This window comes from Cicer arietinum, chromosome 5, assembly GCF_000331145.2.
Source record: "Cicer arietinum cultivar CDC Frontier isolate Library 1 chromosome 5, Cicar.CDCFrontier_v2.0, whole genome shotgun sequence".
Classification (NCBI taxonomy): domain Eukaryota; kingdom Viridiplantae; phylum Streptophyta; class Magnoliopsida; order Fabales; family Fabaceae; genus Cicer; species Cicer arietinum.
The window spans coordinates 56,848,763-56,867,223 of NC_021164.2; the positions used below are offsets into that span (position 1 = coordinate 56,848,763).

Consider the following 18,461-nt stretch of genomic DNA (forward strand, 5'->3'; position numbering starts at 1 on the left):
CACGACATTTTTCAAATAAATGTTATTTAAAAAAGTAATTTGAATTAATGAAATGATTTTTAATTTTAAATATTAAAAATCTCAATCAACATCAACAATATAGTCCGCTACATCATTAAAAATTGGTTGCCTCAATGTTTTCTATTAAAAGCATAACAATGATACTTTTTTTAGAAATTACAATGTCACAAAAAATTTTATAAAAATAAAAATTAATATGAATCGTATTTACGAAGACCAAAAGCATTTTAAATCAAATTTTAACTTGAATAATAAGAAAATATAGAGTTCAAATTTAACTTATTGTATCTTATTAATTATAGATTATATCGTATTCTATCCCTAAGATTTGTGTAAATGAATGCGTACACAAGTATTTTTGTTTTTTTAACGCAAAGAGAAGGGTTTTGGTCCAATACATGGTGCATCAAGGTGATGGAAACTTCAAACATATACTAATATCTATGAACCTAAAGAAATAAGACACTATATATATATATATTTTATAAAATGGTTATAAAATAATTTTAACACTTAAAATAATAATCAGGTCAAATTTGATTTTAGTTTTTACAATTTCTTTTAGATTTTATCCATAACATTTTAAATTCATTTATTTTTAATCTTCAGTGACATTTATTCATTTTAAAATGATGTGTCAAATACAGTTAATATTGTTTTAACATTTAAATATCAGTCAACATATTTAATTAAAATAAATAAAAATAAGTATAAAATAAATAAAAAATTTGAAACCAGATATCATCTTCACTTTGACGTCAGAGGTGAGAATAGACTAGATTGTCTGTTAGAGACTTATGGCCTCACCTATTTATAGTTTGGTCTGACTTGTTTAATAAAAAAGCTAGACTCAAACTTTATTTAAATATATATATTATTAATATTAGTATATGTTATTTTAAATTTGCTAATTATGGATTCATTTAGTTCCTTTATTTTTTTGGAAGGTTGTTGCATACTTACTAGTTATAATTTTATTAGATTTGACTATATTTGACTATTTTTTAAATGCTTTAATGTGAAATAGACTTTTAAATAGACTTTCATGCCAGAATTTTTCAAAAGACTAAATCAGACCGGAAAAAAAAAAAAACCTATGATAGACCGTATGTCAGACTCAGGCCAAAATATTAATCATAGGCCAGACTCATGCCTTTTAAAGTCTGGTCTGGCCTGTTCCCACCCCTAGTCACCAGGAAACTCCACGCCTATGGTGTTGTCGAAGGATTTGTTGTAGATGATTCGCTTGACTTTGACGTAGGACTAATCATTGATTTGTTTTGTTTGCTTCTTCTCATTTTGAAGCTCAACGAGAAGATATGGAAGTATATTGGTTTTGGGTCATTCGATATTCTTATAAGAAAAATTATTCATCTCAAAATCATACTTTCTCCATCCAATAATAAATATTGTTTAGAATTTTAGTATATATATTAAGAAATATAATATTAGAAGAGATTGAAAAGATATTTTACTAAATTGTTGATCTTAACTATTAGTATATTTTTGACTATTATTAATATAAAGTTTAATAATAATTTAAAAGTAATTTTTTTGACTAAACTAACAATCATTATGAGAGAAGGAGTATTTTGTCCAAATTCCAATTACCTACTTTTTAATTTGCTATTTTTTTAATCTTCTCGTGTGGGTAGGAGAATCAAAGGTGAGACATTAATTCTTTTTCTTTTATTTTAGCTAATAAAACCATAAACAACAAAATTTAATAGCTTCATAAAATGGAAAAAGATAAAATGAAATATTGCGAGTGTGGGTCGACCAATGATGCAATTGTATATTTATTTGTAGTTGACTACTAAGAACTGGAAATTTACTATCATATGTGTGGAAGTGTGTCTCAAATCAGTAGCAAACTTGAAGTTAGTTAATTATTATAATTGAATTAGTTATGACAAATGTTGTTATAGTTAGTTAAGCAATGTGCCTTTAAATACTATAGCTGAAAATGCATTGGGCAATATGTTGAGGTGTGTTGATGTATGTCATAGCTGGAAAACTGAGAGTTAGTTAAAGAGGCATAAGCAATCTGTGATTCATAGGAAATCAGAAAAGTAATATTAAAAGGAGAAAAGAAAGATTGAGAGAAATGCTAGTATTGTTGATTCAGAACAGTGATAGATACTAGGAGATCAATCTTGAGAAGACTTTAATCTTGTAAAGATCAATCATTAATAGTGGAGTAATCTTGGTTGCTTGCACGTGACGTAGGTCTCATCAATTGAGACCAAACACGTAATTCTGGGTGTTATTCTTCCCTTATCCTACTTTAATTTTCGTTTAATTTGATAGAGAAAATTGGTTTTTATAAAACTGCAGAAAACGGAGAACGATAATCAGTATTTGTTTTCTGGTTTTCAGAACATTCTATGTTTTCAGCAGAAAACTAAGAACATTCTCCATTTTCTGGTTTTCTGTTTTTCTGGTTTTCAGTTATGTCCAGAATATTATCCGTTTTCAGCATAAAACCTAGAACGATCTTTGTTTCCACTTTTCTCTGCAATTTTTTGTTTTCTATTTTGTTGGTTAATTCTTGTTGCAGATCCCAATATTGTTTTGACAATTGGCGCCGTCTGTGGGAAAAGGGAGCAACAATGGTTGGAACCACAAAATTTGACATTGAGAAGTTCAATGGATCAAATGAATTTGGTCTGTGGAAGATAAAGATGCATGTTGTTCTGGTACATCAAGGCTTGGTGAACGCATTGAAGGGTGAATCGACTCTTCCTGCAACAATGACTGCACAAGAAAAGGAAGAACTGATTGAAAAAGCGAAGAGCAAAATCATCTTGTGTCTTGGAGGCAAAGCTTTGAGGGAGGTTGCAAGGGAACCAACAGTAGCAGCCTTATGGCCTAAACTTGAATCTCTCTACATGACTAAATCAGTTTCAAATAGGTTCTTCTTGAAACAACAATTGTTCTCTTTTAAAATGGATGAAGAGACACCTGTCACGGTTCAACTTGCTGATTTCAACAAGATCCTTGATGATTTGGAGAATTTAGAAGTCAAGCTAGATGATGAAGACAAAGCTCTGATCTTGCTTAGAGCCCTGCCAAGTTCATATGAACATTTCAAGGATGCTATAATGTTTGGAAGAGAACAAACAATGACTCTTGAAGAAGTGCATGCCTCCATCCGGACAAAGGAAATCTATAAAAGAATTGAGTTCAAGAAGGATAATCATGTTGAAAGTCTGAATGTAACTAGAGGAAGAACATACAAGAAATGATCAAATGGATATAAGAAAAGGTCCAATTAAAAGTCAAAATCTGAAGAGAAGTATAGATGTTTTCATTGTCACAAAAAGGGACATTTCAAGAAAGATTGCCCTAAAAGAAATAAATCAAGAAACTCTCAAGATTCAGGAAATGATGAACTTGTTGATGCTGGTTTTGAATCTGTAGAGGCGTTGATGATTTCAAATTCTAAAGGTGAAAAGAACTGGGTACTAGACTCAGGTTGTACTTTCCATATGTGTCCAAGAAATGATTATTTTGAATCAATAGATCTTCGTAATGGTGGAGTTGTTCTGCTTGGCAACAACAAAACATGTAAAGTCCAAGGTAAAGAAACAATCAGATTCAGAATGTTCAATGACAAGGAGTTACTGCTCAATTATGTAAGGTACATACTTGAATTAAAAAGAAATTTAAGTTATGTTGCTATGTTTGACATTTTAGGATATTCCACAAACATAAAGAATTGTATCATGACTATTATTAATAAAGATGATATCATTGTTAAAGGCATTAAAATGAATGGCTTGTATATTTTAGAAGGTTCTACTATAACTGCACAAGCTTCAACTGCTAGCTCTAATTTGCATTCATCTTCTAGAATATGGCATATGAGGTTAGGACATGTAAGTGAAAAAGGCTTAATTGAGTTATCAAAACATATTTTGCTTAATGGTGACAAAATTGAAAAATTGGAGTTTTGTGATCATTGTATTCTAGGAAAGTCTAAGAGGGGCCGTTTTGGTGCTGGCCAACACAACACCTCTAGACCTTTTGAATATGCTTATTCTGATTTGTGGGGTCCTTCAAGGACAAAAACTCATGCTGGCTGTTATGATTATTCTAGGAAAGTATGGATCTATGTCATTAAAAATAAAAGTGACACTTTTATGAAATTTAAAGAATGGCATATGCAAATTGGAACTCAAAAGGAAACTAAGCTGAAATATTTAAGAACTGACAATGGCCTGGAGTATCTTTCAGAGCAGTTTAATAAGTATTGCAGGGACTTAGGTATTCAAAGACATATAATAGTTGCAGGCACCCCTTAACAAAATTGCATTGCTGAAAGGATGAACAAAACAATCTTGGAAAGGGTCAGATGTATGATCTTGAGTGAAGGGCTGCCTAAAACATTCTGGGGAGAAGCTGCAGTTACATCAGTGTATTTGATAAATAAATGTCCTTCATTAGCTATTGGATTTAAGACACCAATTGAGATGTGGAATGGCAAACCAGCAGACTACTCAAATATGAAGGTATGTGGTTCCTTAGCATTTACTCACACAAAGCAAGATAAGTTGGATCCTAGAGCAATCAAATGTGTTTTCATTGGTTATCCTAAAGGAATAAAAGGTTACAAGTTGTGGAGAATTGACCAAGGTGTGCCCAAGTGCATCATATCAAGAGATATAATGTTTGATGAAACAAGAATGCCCATGATTGACAAAGAACATTCTTCGTTTCAGTTCTGCAGAAACGCAGAACATTCTCCGTTTCAGAAATGAAGAACATTGCAGAAACGCAGAACATTCTTTGTTTCAATTCTGCAGAAGCGCATAACATTCTCCGCTTTAGTTATGCAGAAATGAAGAACATTGCATAAACGCAGAACGTTCTCCATTTAATAGTGCTTCAAACAGAAATAATGAGAGTGTTCAGATTGAGGTGGAATCACCTGAAGATCAAGAGATTAATCATGAAGACATAATTGATACATCACTTGATGATAATGCTGCAACAGAAACAAATTTGGCCAATTACAATTTGGTAAGGGATAGAGAAAGAAAGGTTATCAAGCCTTCAATCAGATATGGTGAAACAGATTTAATTTGTTATGCGTTAAGTGTTGCTGAAGATCTTCAAAGAAATGAACCAAACAACTACAGGGAAACCATTAATAGTGAAGACAAATAAGCTTGGATGACAGCTATGAATGAAGAGATGCAATTAGAAAAGAATCAAACCTAGATTTTGGTAGACATTCCTAAGAGTCAAAGGGTAATTGGATCTAAATGGGTGTTCAAGAGAAAGGAAGGCATTCAAGGTAAAGAGAAGATAAGGTTCAAAGTAAGATTAGTTGCAAATGGATTTTCTCAAGTTGAAGGAATTGATTTCAATGAAGTATTTGCACCTGTTGTAAAACATTGTTCAATCAGAATTTTGCGTTCAATTGTAACTCAACAAGGCTTGAAATTAGAGCAGTTGGATGTCAAAACAACATTTCTACATGGTGATCTAAAAGAAACCATTTATATACAGCAACCTGAAGGATTTGCTAAAGGCAGAAACAAGGTTTGTCTTCTTAAAAAATCATTGTATGGCCTAAAGCAAAGTCCTAGACAATGGTACATGAAGTTTGATGATTTCATGATAAGAACTGGTTTCTAAAGATGTAGTTTTGATAGCTGCGTTTACATTCTGAAAGATTCAAGAATGTTCTCCAGCTCAAGAACATTCTTCAGTTTTTCATAAAAGTCAAGAATGTTCTCCAACTTACCTATTACTCTATGTGGAAGATATTCTTCTGGCAAGCTCAAGTAAAGGCCAGATTAAAAGGCTTAAAGTTGATCTTAGAAATGAGTTTGAGATGAAAGAACTTGGAGAAGCCAAAAGGATATTAGGAATGGATATAAAAAGAAACATAATGAAGGGGGAACTATTTCTTTTTCAAGCTACCTACTTGAAGAAAGTTGTCATTAAATATAGAATGCATGAGGCAAGACAAGTTACTACTCCTCTAGGACAAAATTACAAATTGTCTATGCAAGACTCACCTAAGACTGATGAGGAAAGGCAAATAATAAGTACCATTCTTATGCTAGTGGAGTTGGCAACATAATGTATGGAATGATATGTAGCAGACCAAAGTTAGCTTATGTTGTGAATGTTGTCAACAAATTTATGACAAATCCAAGAGCATTGCATTGGTCAGCACTTAAGTGGATTATGAGGCACTTAAATGGCTCACTAGCAGCAGGTTTAAAATTCAAAAAGACTCATCATGACAAGGAACCAATCAAAGGATATGTGGACTCGGATTATGCTGGAAACATGGACACTAGAAAATCAATTTCTAGTTATGTTTTCACTCTATATGGGACTGCTGTAAGTTGGAGAGCAATTACACAGTCGATGGTAGCATTTTATACAACTCAAGTTGAATTCATTGCGCTTACTAAAGGTGTTAACTAAGCTTTATGGATGAAAGAACTTATTGGTGAATTAGGAATAAATCATAATTATGTTTCAATTTATTATGATAGTCAGAGGGCTATACACTTATCCAAGCATCAAGTGTATCATAATAAGTCTAAACATATTGATGTTAAGTATCACTTCATAAGAGATGTGATCGATTCAAAGTAGGTTTCAGTTGAGAAGATAACAAGTTAGGACAACCCAGCTGATACATTCACCAAATCACTTTCAAATTCTAAGTTCAAGCATTGCTTGGACATAGTTGGCTTCGACAAAGAGTAAAGATGAAGCAATGGCAGCAAGGACAATGATTGAATTATTCTGACATTGAGTTAAGGTGGAGAATTGTGGAAGTGTGTCTCAAATCAGTAACAAACTTGGAGTTAGTTATTATTATAACTGAATTAGTTATGATAAAGGTTGTTATAGTTAGTTAAGCAATGTACCTTTAAATAATATAGCTGAAAATGCATTGGGAAATATCTTGTAATATGTTGAGGTATGTCATATCTGGAAAACTGAGAGTTAGTTAGAGAGGCATAAGCAATTCGTGATTCATAGGAAATCAGAAAAGAAATATTAAAGGGAGAAAAGAAAGATTGAGAGAAAGGCTAGTATTGATGATTCAAAAAATTGATAGATACTAGGAGATCAACCTTGACAAGACTTTAATCTTGTAAAGTTCAATCATTAATAGTGGATTAATCTTGCTTGCTTGCCTGTGACGTAGGTCTCATCAATTGAGACCGAACACGTAATTATAGGTGTTATTATTCCCTTATCCTTCTTTAATTTTCGTTTAATTTGATAGAGAAAACTGGTTTTTACAAAACTGCAGAAAACAGAGAACGATAATCAGTCTCTGTTTTCTGGTTTTTAGTTATGTCCAAAACGTTCTCCGTTTTCAGCAGAAAACCCGAAACATTCTTTGTTTACGTTTTTCTCTGCAACTGTTTGTTTTCTGTTTTGTTGGTTAATTCTTGTTGCAGATCCCAATATTGTTTTAGCAATATGAGTGTCTTTATCCCTCAAACATCACTAGCAAATCAACATATACTATAGAATACTAGTAGATCCATGAACCCTGGGCCCTATATATTGTACATGTATAAGACATGATGTTTTTCTTAGTAGGTTCAATGTTTTCAAGAGGTCCAAGTATATGATATCACATGAGCTCCCTTTGTCTATCAAGACTCGTCAAACATTTTGGTTAGCCATGCATACCCAAATTAGAAAAGTGATATGAAAGTTTGGGATCTCGTTGATAAGGTCCTCGTCGTAGAGTGATAAAATGGATCTTTAAGATTTCTCTTCGGGGAATAGTTAATTTGATTCCCTTCGACTGACCATCAAATTAAACTTTGGTTTGATCACTACAAGAAAAAAGAGTTTTGCAGCAGTTAAAAAGAAGGTTTGTGGAATAGTCCACTACCTCTATTCTCATCCACCATGATGGGATCCATTAGTGCATTGCTTCAATCCACCATCTTGGAAGAGGCTCACAATGACATATTTTAACTAGACAGATTCCTTGATGTTGTGTCTATTGCACCCATGAAATGTACGTGTCTATTTTTGTCCATCCATAACTTTTCTTTGATTTGCCCTAAGGAAATGGATTCACTTCTATTTAAATTTGAAAGCAAATCGAATTGAAACTAAAAGCTATTTGAATTACAAGTTTTAAAATATGTTTTTTAAAAGGTTTTATTCATTAATTGTTTTGTCTATATAGGTCATAACACTCATACTTTTCAAATTGAATATTCACATTCTTTCTTCAAACTTTCTTCTTTTCTATGAAATCTCTTTGAAAATTCTTAGAGTGTGTTTGGATGAATGAATTTTTTTGAAGGAATGTAATTTTTTGGGAGAAATCAAATCCTTCAAACAAATTATCTTGTTTGAATAATTTTCAAATTAAAGATATTTCATAAGGTATTTTGTCAAAACAAGATTTAGAAAATTTCAAATACCACCTAAAACATAAGAATTTCAAATTTCATTTTTACTTTATAGTGTAGTACCCTAATTTTGTCCAATTTATTTAAAAATAAATCAAAAAGGAAATTTATATTAAAAAGGGAAATAAAATAATTACAATGATTAGGCTCATCAATTTACAATACTAAATCAGTTTACAATTACAATTCTAAAATTAAATCAAATTACAATTTTATATTACAATCAAATTGCAACCAAAAATAAAACCAAATTAAATTACAATAAAAATTAAGTCAAACTTTTTCAAATTAAGCCAGCCTACTTTTGCTCAGTTTTGTTGCTGATGCTGCCTTTCTGTTCCTGATGCAGTGTCATGGTTGATGCACAAGCCATGCTCATTGATACATACCTGTTGTAACTAATTAGAGAAACTGAAAACCATTTTTTTTACCAGTCAGACTCAATATACATGATAAAAACCAAATGACAAAGTTTTGAGTTTAAAAAAAAAGAAACTAAGGGACAAATGAAAAAGGTCAACAAACAATCAGATAAAATAAATAAAAGCTAAAATCGTGAATAGATCAGAGGTGCAGAAAAATACAGATTATGAGCAAATATTTTAAACATCAAACAAGAAATTGATGGATAAAGACAAAGGTAGGCAAAAAAGCAACTAAACAGATCAAAAACTCTATAAAAACACCTTATCAATTTCAAAAAGAAAAAATATGAGATTAACACTACTGATATAAAAAACGCATACAAAGAAGAAGATAAGTAAGAAATCATCAGAGGGCGCATCAGTAACAAACAACAAATAACAATCGAACATGTCAAACACATAAATAAAAATTTCTTTTTTTGTTCTTTATTTGTTAATTACATATTGATTTCAAAATCATATTTTAAATATAGTAATAATTGTTATTCATATTTAATAATAGAAAATAAATATACTTAAGTTAAAATTAATCTTGCACAATTAATTATAGGTAACCGTTTTTAACGGATGTCGTAGGGTGCTAATACCTTCCCTACGCATAATCGGCTCCCGAACTCAAATTTGGTTTCAAAGATCATTTTTTTCTATTTTTAAGGGTTTCTCAATATTTTCTCTATTTTAAAATAAATTTTGGTGGCGACTCCATTGAATTCGAGAAACACTCGAAATTTTAGGCCGCGACATATAGTATATAAATCATGAAATAGTCCATATAGTTTTTTCAAGTTCACAATTTTGACCCTATATATTTCAAAATTTGCCTATTAGTCCCTTTTGTTTTGCAAATTGGTCACTAAAATTTTTCAAATTGGTCCTTAAAAATTGTAGAATAATCCCTCAACTTATTAAATTTATAAAAATAATCCAATTTTTAAAAAACAATTCTTTTATCCAAACAACAAACTTTAAAATTTTTCTAAAATTTTCAATTACCTCATAAAAAAATACTCCATGGTAATTTTCAGAGAGAAAGAATGAATTGAGGGATACAATAGTTAGGAAAACATCGCAAGCAATTGGGTCTTTAAAGGGTTTCAATTAGGGATTATTGGTAACCTAAAGGAAAAGTTTTGATTGAATCTTTTCACCTCAAAAGGTTTTTTTTTTGTGTGTGTGTGGGTTTTTCAATTCAAGGTTGTTCATGCTATGATCGAAGGAATTAACTCAAAATTGATGAAATTTAAGGGTTCAAATTGTCAAGAGGATCAATGAGTTGGAGCGAGATCAAGGTGAAGACTAGTTTTGTGTGTGAACACAAACTACGGTTCTTTGTTATCTAAATGAATATCACAAGCAATGCTTAAGGCTTGTTCAAAAGATGTTATTTTGAGTTACGTCATCCTTATTCGACCATTCACTAGCCTATTTTAATGTTTTTAATGTTCAAATGATTTTTAATAAACATATACAGACGTATTAATTTTTTTTAAAATAGTCTAAGAGATGGAGTTCAAAATCCAAATAAAAAAATTTATAAAATGATCATTAGTATTACAGATTAATAATAATATTTCCTTTTTTGAATTTAAAAAATATAATTTTATATTACATATCATAAAAAAAAGTCAAAGTTTATCGTCGACCTGATTTAGAATGTATTTATCTAAATTCAGATTGAATTTCGTTCACTAAATTATTGTATTATCACCTATAATTTTTATTTGTGTGGATATATATAAATATAATTATCCAGATGAATGATGTTATAAAAAGATTATATTCAATGAATCATATCAATTTCACAAAATACCTTATAATTATTGTATTCAATGAATCACGTCAGTTTCACTTAATACCTTATAATTGTAACATGTGAATGCTAATATGAACTACAATTCATTTGATAAATAAAATTTAATGATTATGTAAGAGTTGGTCTTTGAATTTAAAATTTTATATTTTTTTTATATTTAAGTTAGGTAAATTTAGTTACTAAATTATTTGACAGAAAAAATGAACTATGATTCAATTTATCAAAAGAATAAAAGAATAATAATTCAAGGACAAAAATTAACTCTTGAAATATTTAAACTTTTATTCTTTCCATCTTAAAATAACTATTTGTGAATGGCCATTATCATGATATTTATAACTTTGAAATAATATATATATAACATTAAGTAGAAAGTATATATAATCAAAACAAAAATGAAAGTTATTGAACGTAGGAAGCAATTATTTATTATTATTTTACAGGATGCTGATTGTTATATTATATTAACTATTATTAAATTTGATTTTTTTTTTCAATAAAAATTAAATGTAATTCTTGAACTTTCATTTATTAGACATATTGTTAAATGTTTATTTAATGTCACCTCATACATAAATAACTATTTTCATTGTTTTATTTTTATTTTTATTTTATCAAGAGTATTCTCTCACCATCAAAATCAATCAATCGATGACTCCATATTTCCATAAAAATACCGGGAAAATATCTAAAATTAGTGAATAAATTTAAAGAGGAAAAAATAAATTCCCTTTATTATTCTTTCATTTATTTAGTGACATATATATTTAAAAAAAGGTTTTATTTTTTTATTTTTCAATTATTTTAATAAATTTAAATCTTTTAGTAGCAAGTCCATCCGTTCCATAATAAATTATCTATTTGATCATTAACACATTTAAAAATGTGTATACAAATTTAAAAAAAAAGTTATTTGTTAAACTACCTTTATCAATATATAAGTCCATTTATCATTACTATCAATAGAAAATGAAATATATTAAATAAAAAATATTAATTAATGAGTGTAATTAAAAAAATTATTAATTTAATACATATCTTAGAAAAGAGAAAAAATACAATCATAATAAACTCACACAACAAAGTCATAAATTCGAATATTAGATAAGACGTTCAACCTATCAATATCAATATTTGTTATTTGAATTAAAATTTAAAGACAGAAAAATATTATTAATATTACTTTAAAAATTGAAATTAACAATTATTTTTTTATTTTTATTTTCTTAAAATTGATCTATTATTGTGGGACTAAAGGTATTAGAATTTCATTTTGAAAAAGAAATCCATAATTTTTTGACTCAGTCAACATGGCATTTGGTAAATTTTTACGAGGCAATGTGTCAATTTGCTATCTTTTTTCGTTGTTGTAAAATAAGAAAATTTAACTTATTATGAACCGCATATATATTTTTTGAATAATGAACCATACATAATTAAAGACACAAACTTATTTCTGTAAATATATTTATACATTTAATATTTTTTCTATTTTAATTGATATTATTATTATTATATGTAAAAATATTGTCAAAAAGAATATGTAAAACCTCTTTTTGACAATATTAAATATTATATTTTTTTGAAAAAAAAAATTAAATATCATATGTAAAAACTTTTTTATTTACAGGATAAAAGCGTTTTTCTGACAGCATATTATATGTAAAAGCTTGAACTTTAATTTATTACGCATGTTTTCATATATATTAATTAAATTTATTTTTCATGTAGAATATATGGTTTTAAATGTACCATATACTACCTTTTGTCCCAAAAAATGTACCTTGCCATAAAAAATACTTTTAATTACTCATTCATAAATATTAAATAATTAATTGTCTTAATATTTTTTTGGTGAAAATTAGTTGTCTTAATTTACTTTTGGTTTTTCAGATATTATATACCTTGTCCATCAAACTTTGATGTCATACTTTTTATATGTTGTCATACTTTTTGTTGGTAAACCAAATTATTGTTTTATTCTATTATACCAATAACTATTTATTACCCTCTATAATGTAATAGTATATTTTTTCCATATCAATGATGAAGAACTATTTTATAAAATAAAAAACATTTTTTTAAAATTAGTAATAGAATGACATTTGGAAAATTACATGGCCATGACATAATTTGACATCTTCTTTCCATAACCCTCAAAACTTGGCAAATAAATATTGGCGTTGACACATTGCAATATTTTATTTTTATTTTCTTCCAAACATCATTTTCCTCTCTCCATCACAAACATGATTCATGAATGAAATTGCAAATTAGGAAAAATTAGCATACTTTTGTGCTAGTCAAATGGTCTTACATGTATTCAATTCTGCAATAGAGATCTGGCATATTATATTTTCCTAATAATACTAGTGCCTTTTTGGTACATATGATATATACTCCTTAGAATACCATTTTCTGGTAAATGAAATGAAAATCTCTAAAGAGGCACCTTTAATTTGTTTGACCAAACTTCCCAATCCTACAACAAAACATATATGTTTATATATATATATATATATATAAACATATATATATATATATAATCCAAACAAATATTTTTGTTTCTTTTCTTTCATGAAATATAATTGATTAATTACAACAATACTTTATTCATCAATGCATTATAATTTCTTTTTGAAATTAATATTAGGTCATTAATTATATTGTTCTTTTTCAATATATATAAAGTATAAATCTAAAATATAGGTAAAAAAATATCGTTTTAAAATGGTAAACACTTCATCAACTTGTGTCATTCTATATACGTACACTTACACACGTGTATTTGGATCCTCTACGATGCACCCGTGTATGCATATATGTGCGTCTATATAAACTATGTAGAGATCACATACCATGATCGAGAGAGTGAAATTCAAGTTGTATCCAATGGAAAAAGGTTAGCCTTTTTATTTTATTTTACTATGAATAATTTGTAAATTTGAGTCTCTTAATTTGTTTTAGTTCATCACAAGATGCATATTAATTTGTCAATTTCTTGTTAATTAGAAAAAATGCAGGACTTCACAAAGAGAACAATTTTTAGAGACGTGTTGCAACTAGAAGAGAAAACAGGGCCCAAAAATCTCAACAATGTTAGACCATTTTTACAAAGTGGTTCAGCATTTCGACCATGGCAGCCCTCATGGAAGATTGACATTAATAAATCATCAGAGGCAAGTAGCAGTGTGGAAAAGCCATATCATCGTCCTCAAAATTTCAATAAAACAATTACAGCAGACTACAATAATAATAACATGAACATAGAAAATTCAAATATTGATGGGGTCCAGAAAAACCCCATTGATAGTGGGAGTACAACTTCAGTTATAGGTGATGGTGACGTCAATGGGATCATTGTACGAACTGACGAAGTCCAATTTGACTCGGAATGCAATACTCAACGCGAATTGGATCCTAAGAGACTCAAACGGTATACTTGTGATACTTTTATTTTGGCTTAATTGTAGTTTTAGTCTCCCTATTTTAGCTGAATCGCGAAAGTAGTCATTTCATTTTGTTTCTCCCCAGTTTTGATTCCGAAACAGAATTTTAGTTCAAAACTTGATGAAATTTTATTTTTTAAAGTCGTACTACATCATTTATGGTCATATATTTCAGGTACAATTGTTGCAAATGAGATCTTGAGGCATTGTTTGACTTAAATAAATGCAAAAAAAATGAAATTTCATCAAGTTTTGGACCAAAATTCTGCTTGGAGAACGAAAACTGGAGAGAAACAAAATGGGGGGACTACTTTCGCGATTCAGTTAAAATAGGGGGACCAAAACTGCAATTAAGCATTTTATTTTTTATCTTGTTTTTGAAGAAAAAAATATTTAATAATTTAAAATTTGATTAAAACGTAAGTAAAATTTAATTAATTAAATATCATTTATTTTTAAATTCAAATTCAAATCCTCTCAAAGAATTCCATCACAAAGCTCGTTAACCACTTAATCGGAGGCACTTCATTCAAACTTTAAATTGTTAGTAACACCACTGTTTGAAGAAAAGTTAAACCAATATGGAGATTTACATACTTTGATGCACTAAACGTGGGAAAGAAAAATGTTTGTTATACTTTTTGGGGGAAAAGAATCCACACTAACAAATAATATTTGATTTTAATTTTATTTTATTTCATTTTAATTTTTTTTATTTTTGTGAAATTTGAAAAAAAATAAATTAACAATTTTTTTTATCTTATTTATGTTTTATATAAGCAAATATTAGTGATTAAGAATTAGTTAAAGAAAATACCAATTTTGGTGGTTTTTTTTTCTCATTCCAATTTTACTCTTTATTTAAATAATTTTATTTTCAATTTATATGATTAAATAATAGAATTTTAAATAGTATTAATTACTATTTTTACTAATATTCAATTATTTATTTTATTTTAAATTAACTATTTTATTATTTTATTACTATTTTATTAATATTCAATTATTTTTACTATTTTATTACTATTTTCAATTAACTACAATTAATAAAGATATTTGAGTAAATGACATTTATTTTACCATTAAAATCAAAAAAATTAATTATTTTCTTAAAAATCACACAATTAAAATAAGAAGGAATTATTTTTTTAAGTGATTATATATGAGACTTTTATTATTTTAATAAATAAAAGGGATCAATATCAACCGGCACATCACTTAAAAAAAATAATATATCTGCACATTATTAATAATAATTGCTATAAATAAATAAATTTATTGGTTTATTTAAAATAATTTAAATATATAGTAATTTAAATTAAATAATTTATTTATTTTTAAAAAATTAAATTATTTATAAATAATTTAATATGTTTAATTAATTAAAATTAAATTATTTATTTATTTTATTTAAAATAAAAAAAAATAGATAATTAAATAAAAAATATACCATACTGATAAATTTTAAATTAATAAAAATAATTTAATTACCAATTTTAAAATATTTTAAGTATTTATTGATAAAATTTATTTTTAATTAAGAATATTTTTTTATATCATTTGTATTTTTTAACTAATTAAACTATTAATTTTATTAAATATTTTAATTACCTTAAGAGTTATAAACTATAAGCAATAAATTATCGACTAATTTTATCAAACATGGTCTTAATGCTAAGAGTTTCATTTTATAATTTCAAAATATAAAATTTAAACTCCTTCAAACACAATTGTAAAATGGTCAATATTAATACTTAACAATAATTATTCTTTCTCCCATTTATTTAATATAAAAAAAAATGAAAACACGTATTACCTTGTTTTTGACTAACCTTGTCTTTTTTTATAAACATAACTTTTTTTACATATATTAAAAAATATATATAGTAATTTGAGGTGTCCATACTTTAGATAGATGTTCTTAAAATGATTTTTTTTTTATCATGTATTTAATTTAATTTTTTATTTTAAAAAATAAATTATTAGACATTAATAAATGATATATTTAAAAAATATATATAGTTAAATTGAAAGAGTGATTATCTTTTTCATGGACTGAGGTATTAAGAAAATCCAGACCAAGCTAAGACTGTTAATTTTCTACGTCAGTTGAGTAATTAACATGATAGGTTTAAGTAAAATTTCTTTTCCTCTTATACTAAATACTTCTTATGCAATATTTATTTAATATATTTATTTTTGATATGTTCAAAAAAATTAACAAGATAGATTTAAGTTTTACATCTTTTATCTTCTCTTGTTCTTAGAATCCTAGCAAACAGAGCTTCGGCACAAAGATCCAGAACAAGAAAAAATGAGTATATTGCAGATTTGGAACGGATGGAAAAAACTTTTCAGGTTCGCATCATTACTTGTCATATCTTAACCTATCATTTATGGTTTTTTTCTTATTAATGAATTTATTCAAGAATGAAATATAAATAGAATTATTAAAAAAATTATGTGTTTAATTAAAAATTAAAATTAAATATATTATCTTTCCAAATACATTTTTAATTATATTATATTTTAGTATAGTATAGTATGTGGTTATACTACATTAATTTTTAAATATAAACAAAAGCCAATGAAAATTAATTACAATTTTATTTTAGATTTTACATTTTAAATTGTTGGTCAAAGATTGAATTGTTTAAATTTTAATTTAAAAAAAAATTAAAATATAAAGTTTGAAATATGAATTGTTTAATCTGAATCCAATTGCTTTAGGAATATCCACTATGTGCAACCTCGACATCAATCTCAAACAAAAGCTTTTGATATATTATTAAATGATTTTGAGATTTTTATATATGTAGGATAAGATATCTTTCCTTCATCGACAAATTGAAGCCTCTAGAGGCCAACATTGGTTAATGCAGCTTGAGCACCACCAATTGAAACTCAAAATGGCTGTTCGTGAAAAAGAACGAGTAATTCAAGAAAGTAAGTGAAATTACCAATTTGTCCTTCTCTATCTCTAGCATTTATTTTTGTATATACCGTTTATTTCATGGGTATATATTCTATTGTCAGTGGAGATTGAAAAGATTAAAGCTGAGGTTTATAGGCTGAGTGAGCTTCAGAAGAAACAAATAGTTGAAACACAAGCAATGATGCACAACATGGGTTCCACCATACAATTTATGTCTCATTCAGACGTTAATAATCCTCCTGCCTTTGAAGGATTGGTTTGCCAGATCCCAAATCAAGGTTAGTATGTTTGGACCGATGTATTAGAAATGCTTACCATAAAAGTTTACCCCTACAATTTCAATTTGTTTGAACCCATGAAATTGCATTATGTTTCTCTGTATATACTTGTTTTTAACTATAATTTTGATAATATCAAACAGCTCAAAATGGAATAGAAGCATCAACCATATTGCAAAGTGAGACTACTAAGTCCAAAGCAGCAAAATCAGCAGGGACAGACATGGACGGGTAAATGGACATAATGTACAGCAATCAACTTCCAATTTGAACTTTATGAAGTCCGAGTTAGCAGACTAATATGTCAATGTTATAAACTTTCATTTTAATTTCCTTTTTTGCACCCCCTTTAGAATAGGTTGCTTATTGCAACTTAGGTTACCTACCATTGGTTAATTAAGGCCGGTTTTATTGCAAATTTAGCCAACAAAACTCATGTCTTTTTAGGCAGCAAAACAAAAATCAAGTTGGCTTCTATATAATTTGATATATTTGAGCATCTTTGTATTTTCTGAATATAAATCATCTAGTTTTCTTTTTGCTCCTAATTGTCTAGATGTTTTAATAATATTTACCAAGTATTAATTTATAGAAAAAAGGTATTATTTACAGACAAATATGCCCGATCTCACACACCATCAAAATGGTGGTCTCGAAAGAAAACATAGGCACGAGGTTGACTTTGGCCTTACTATATATGGTAATTCATGCTTTTAGTGGCGGAACTTGACTAAAAATTTAGGGTGGCTGACATAAAAATATAATGTATAAATTAAATATATAAATAATATTATATAGCGAAAAATTAAGTTGTAATAAACACAAATTGAAGTATCAAATAATTTAACTACATGACTTAAGGATACATTAAAGTAATGTTCTACACTCTTTAATTAACTTGAAATCATCAATAATAGACTCAGAACTGATACTTGCAACAATTTCCCTTTTAATATAAATTTTCATGCTATCTGCCAAAAAGTCAGCTTCCATCTTGTTTCTAAACCTAGATTTAATAATTTTCATTGCTGAAAAAAATCTTTCAGTTGTAGCAGTAGAAACCAGAAGAGTCATGATAAGACGATATGTTAGAAGATTAATATTCCAGCTATGAAGA

General features: G+C 27.8%; 1 protein-coding gene across 1 annotated transcript; it reads left to right on the forward strand.

The window, feature by feature from the left end:
• Window positions 1–13,428: 13,428 nt before the first annotated feature.
• On the forward strand, window positions 13,429–17,843 carry LOC101502562 (uncharacterized). Its single transcript, XM_012715862.3, has 6 exons — window positions 13,429–13,584; window positions 13,695–14,118; window positions 16,399–16,489; window positions 16,951–17,077; window positions 17,168–17,344; window positions 17,488–17,843. The coding sequence occupies exons 1-6, from the start codon at window positions 13,542–13,544 to the stop codon at window positions 17,577–17,579; spliced, it is 954 nt and encodes a 317-aa protein (XP_012571316.2). The 5' UTR covers window positions 13,429–13,541; the 3' UTR covers window positions 17,580–17,843.
• Window positions 17,844–18,461: the final 618 nt, after the last annotated feature.

Coding starts and splice junctions, on each gene's coding strand:
- LOC101502562 (XM_012715862.3), top strand. CDS start 13,542: ATGATCGAGAGAGTGAAATTCAAGTTGTATCCAATGGAAAAAG. Junction 14,119..16,398: donor GATCCTAAGAGACTCAAACG/GTATACTTGTGA, acceptor TCTTGTTCTTAG/AATCCTAGCAAACAGAGCTT. Junction 16,490..16,950: donor GGATGGAAAAAACTTTTCAG/GTTCGCATCATT, acceptor TTATATATGTAG/GATAAGATATCTTTCCTTCA.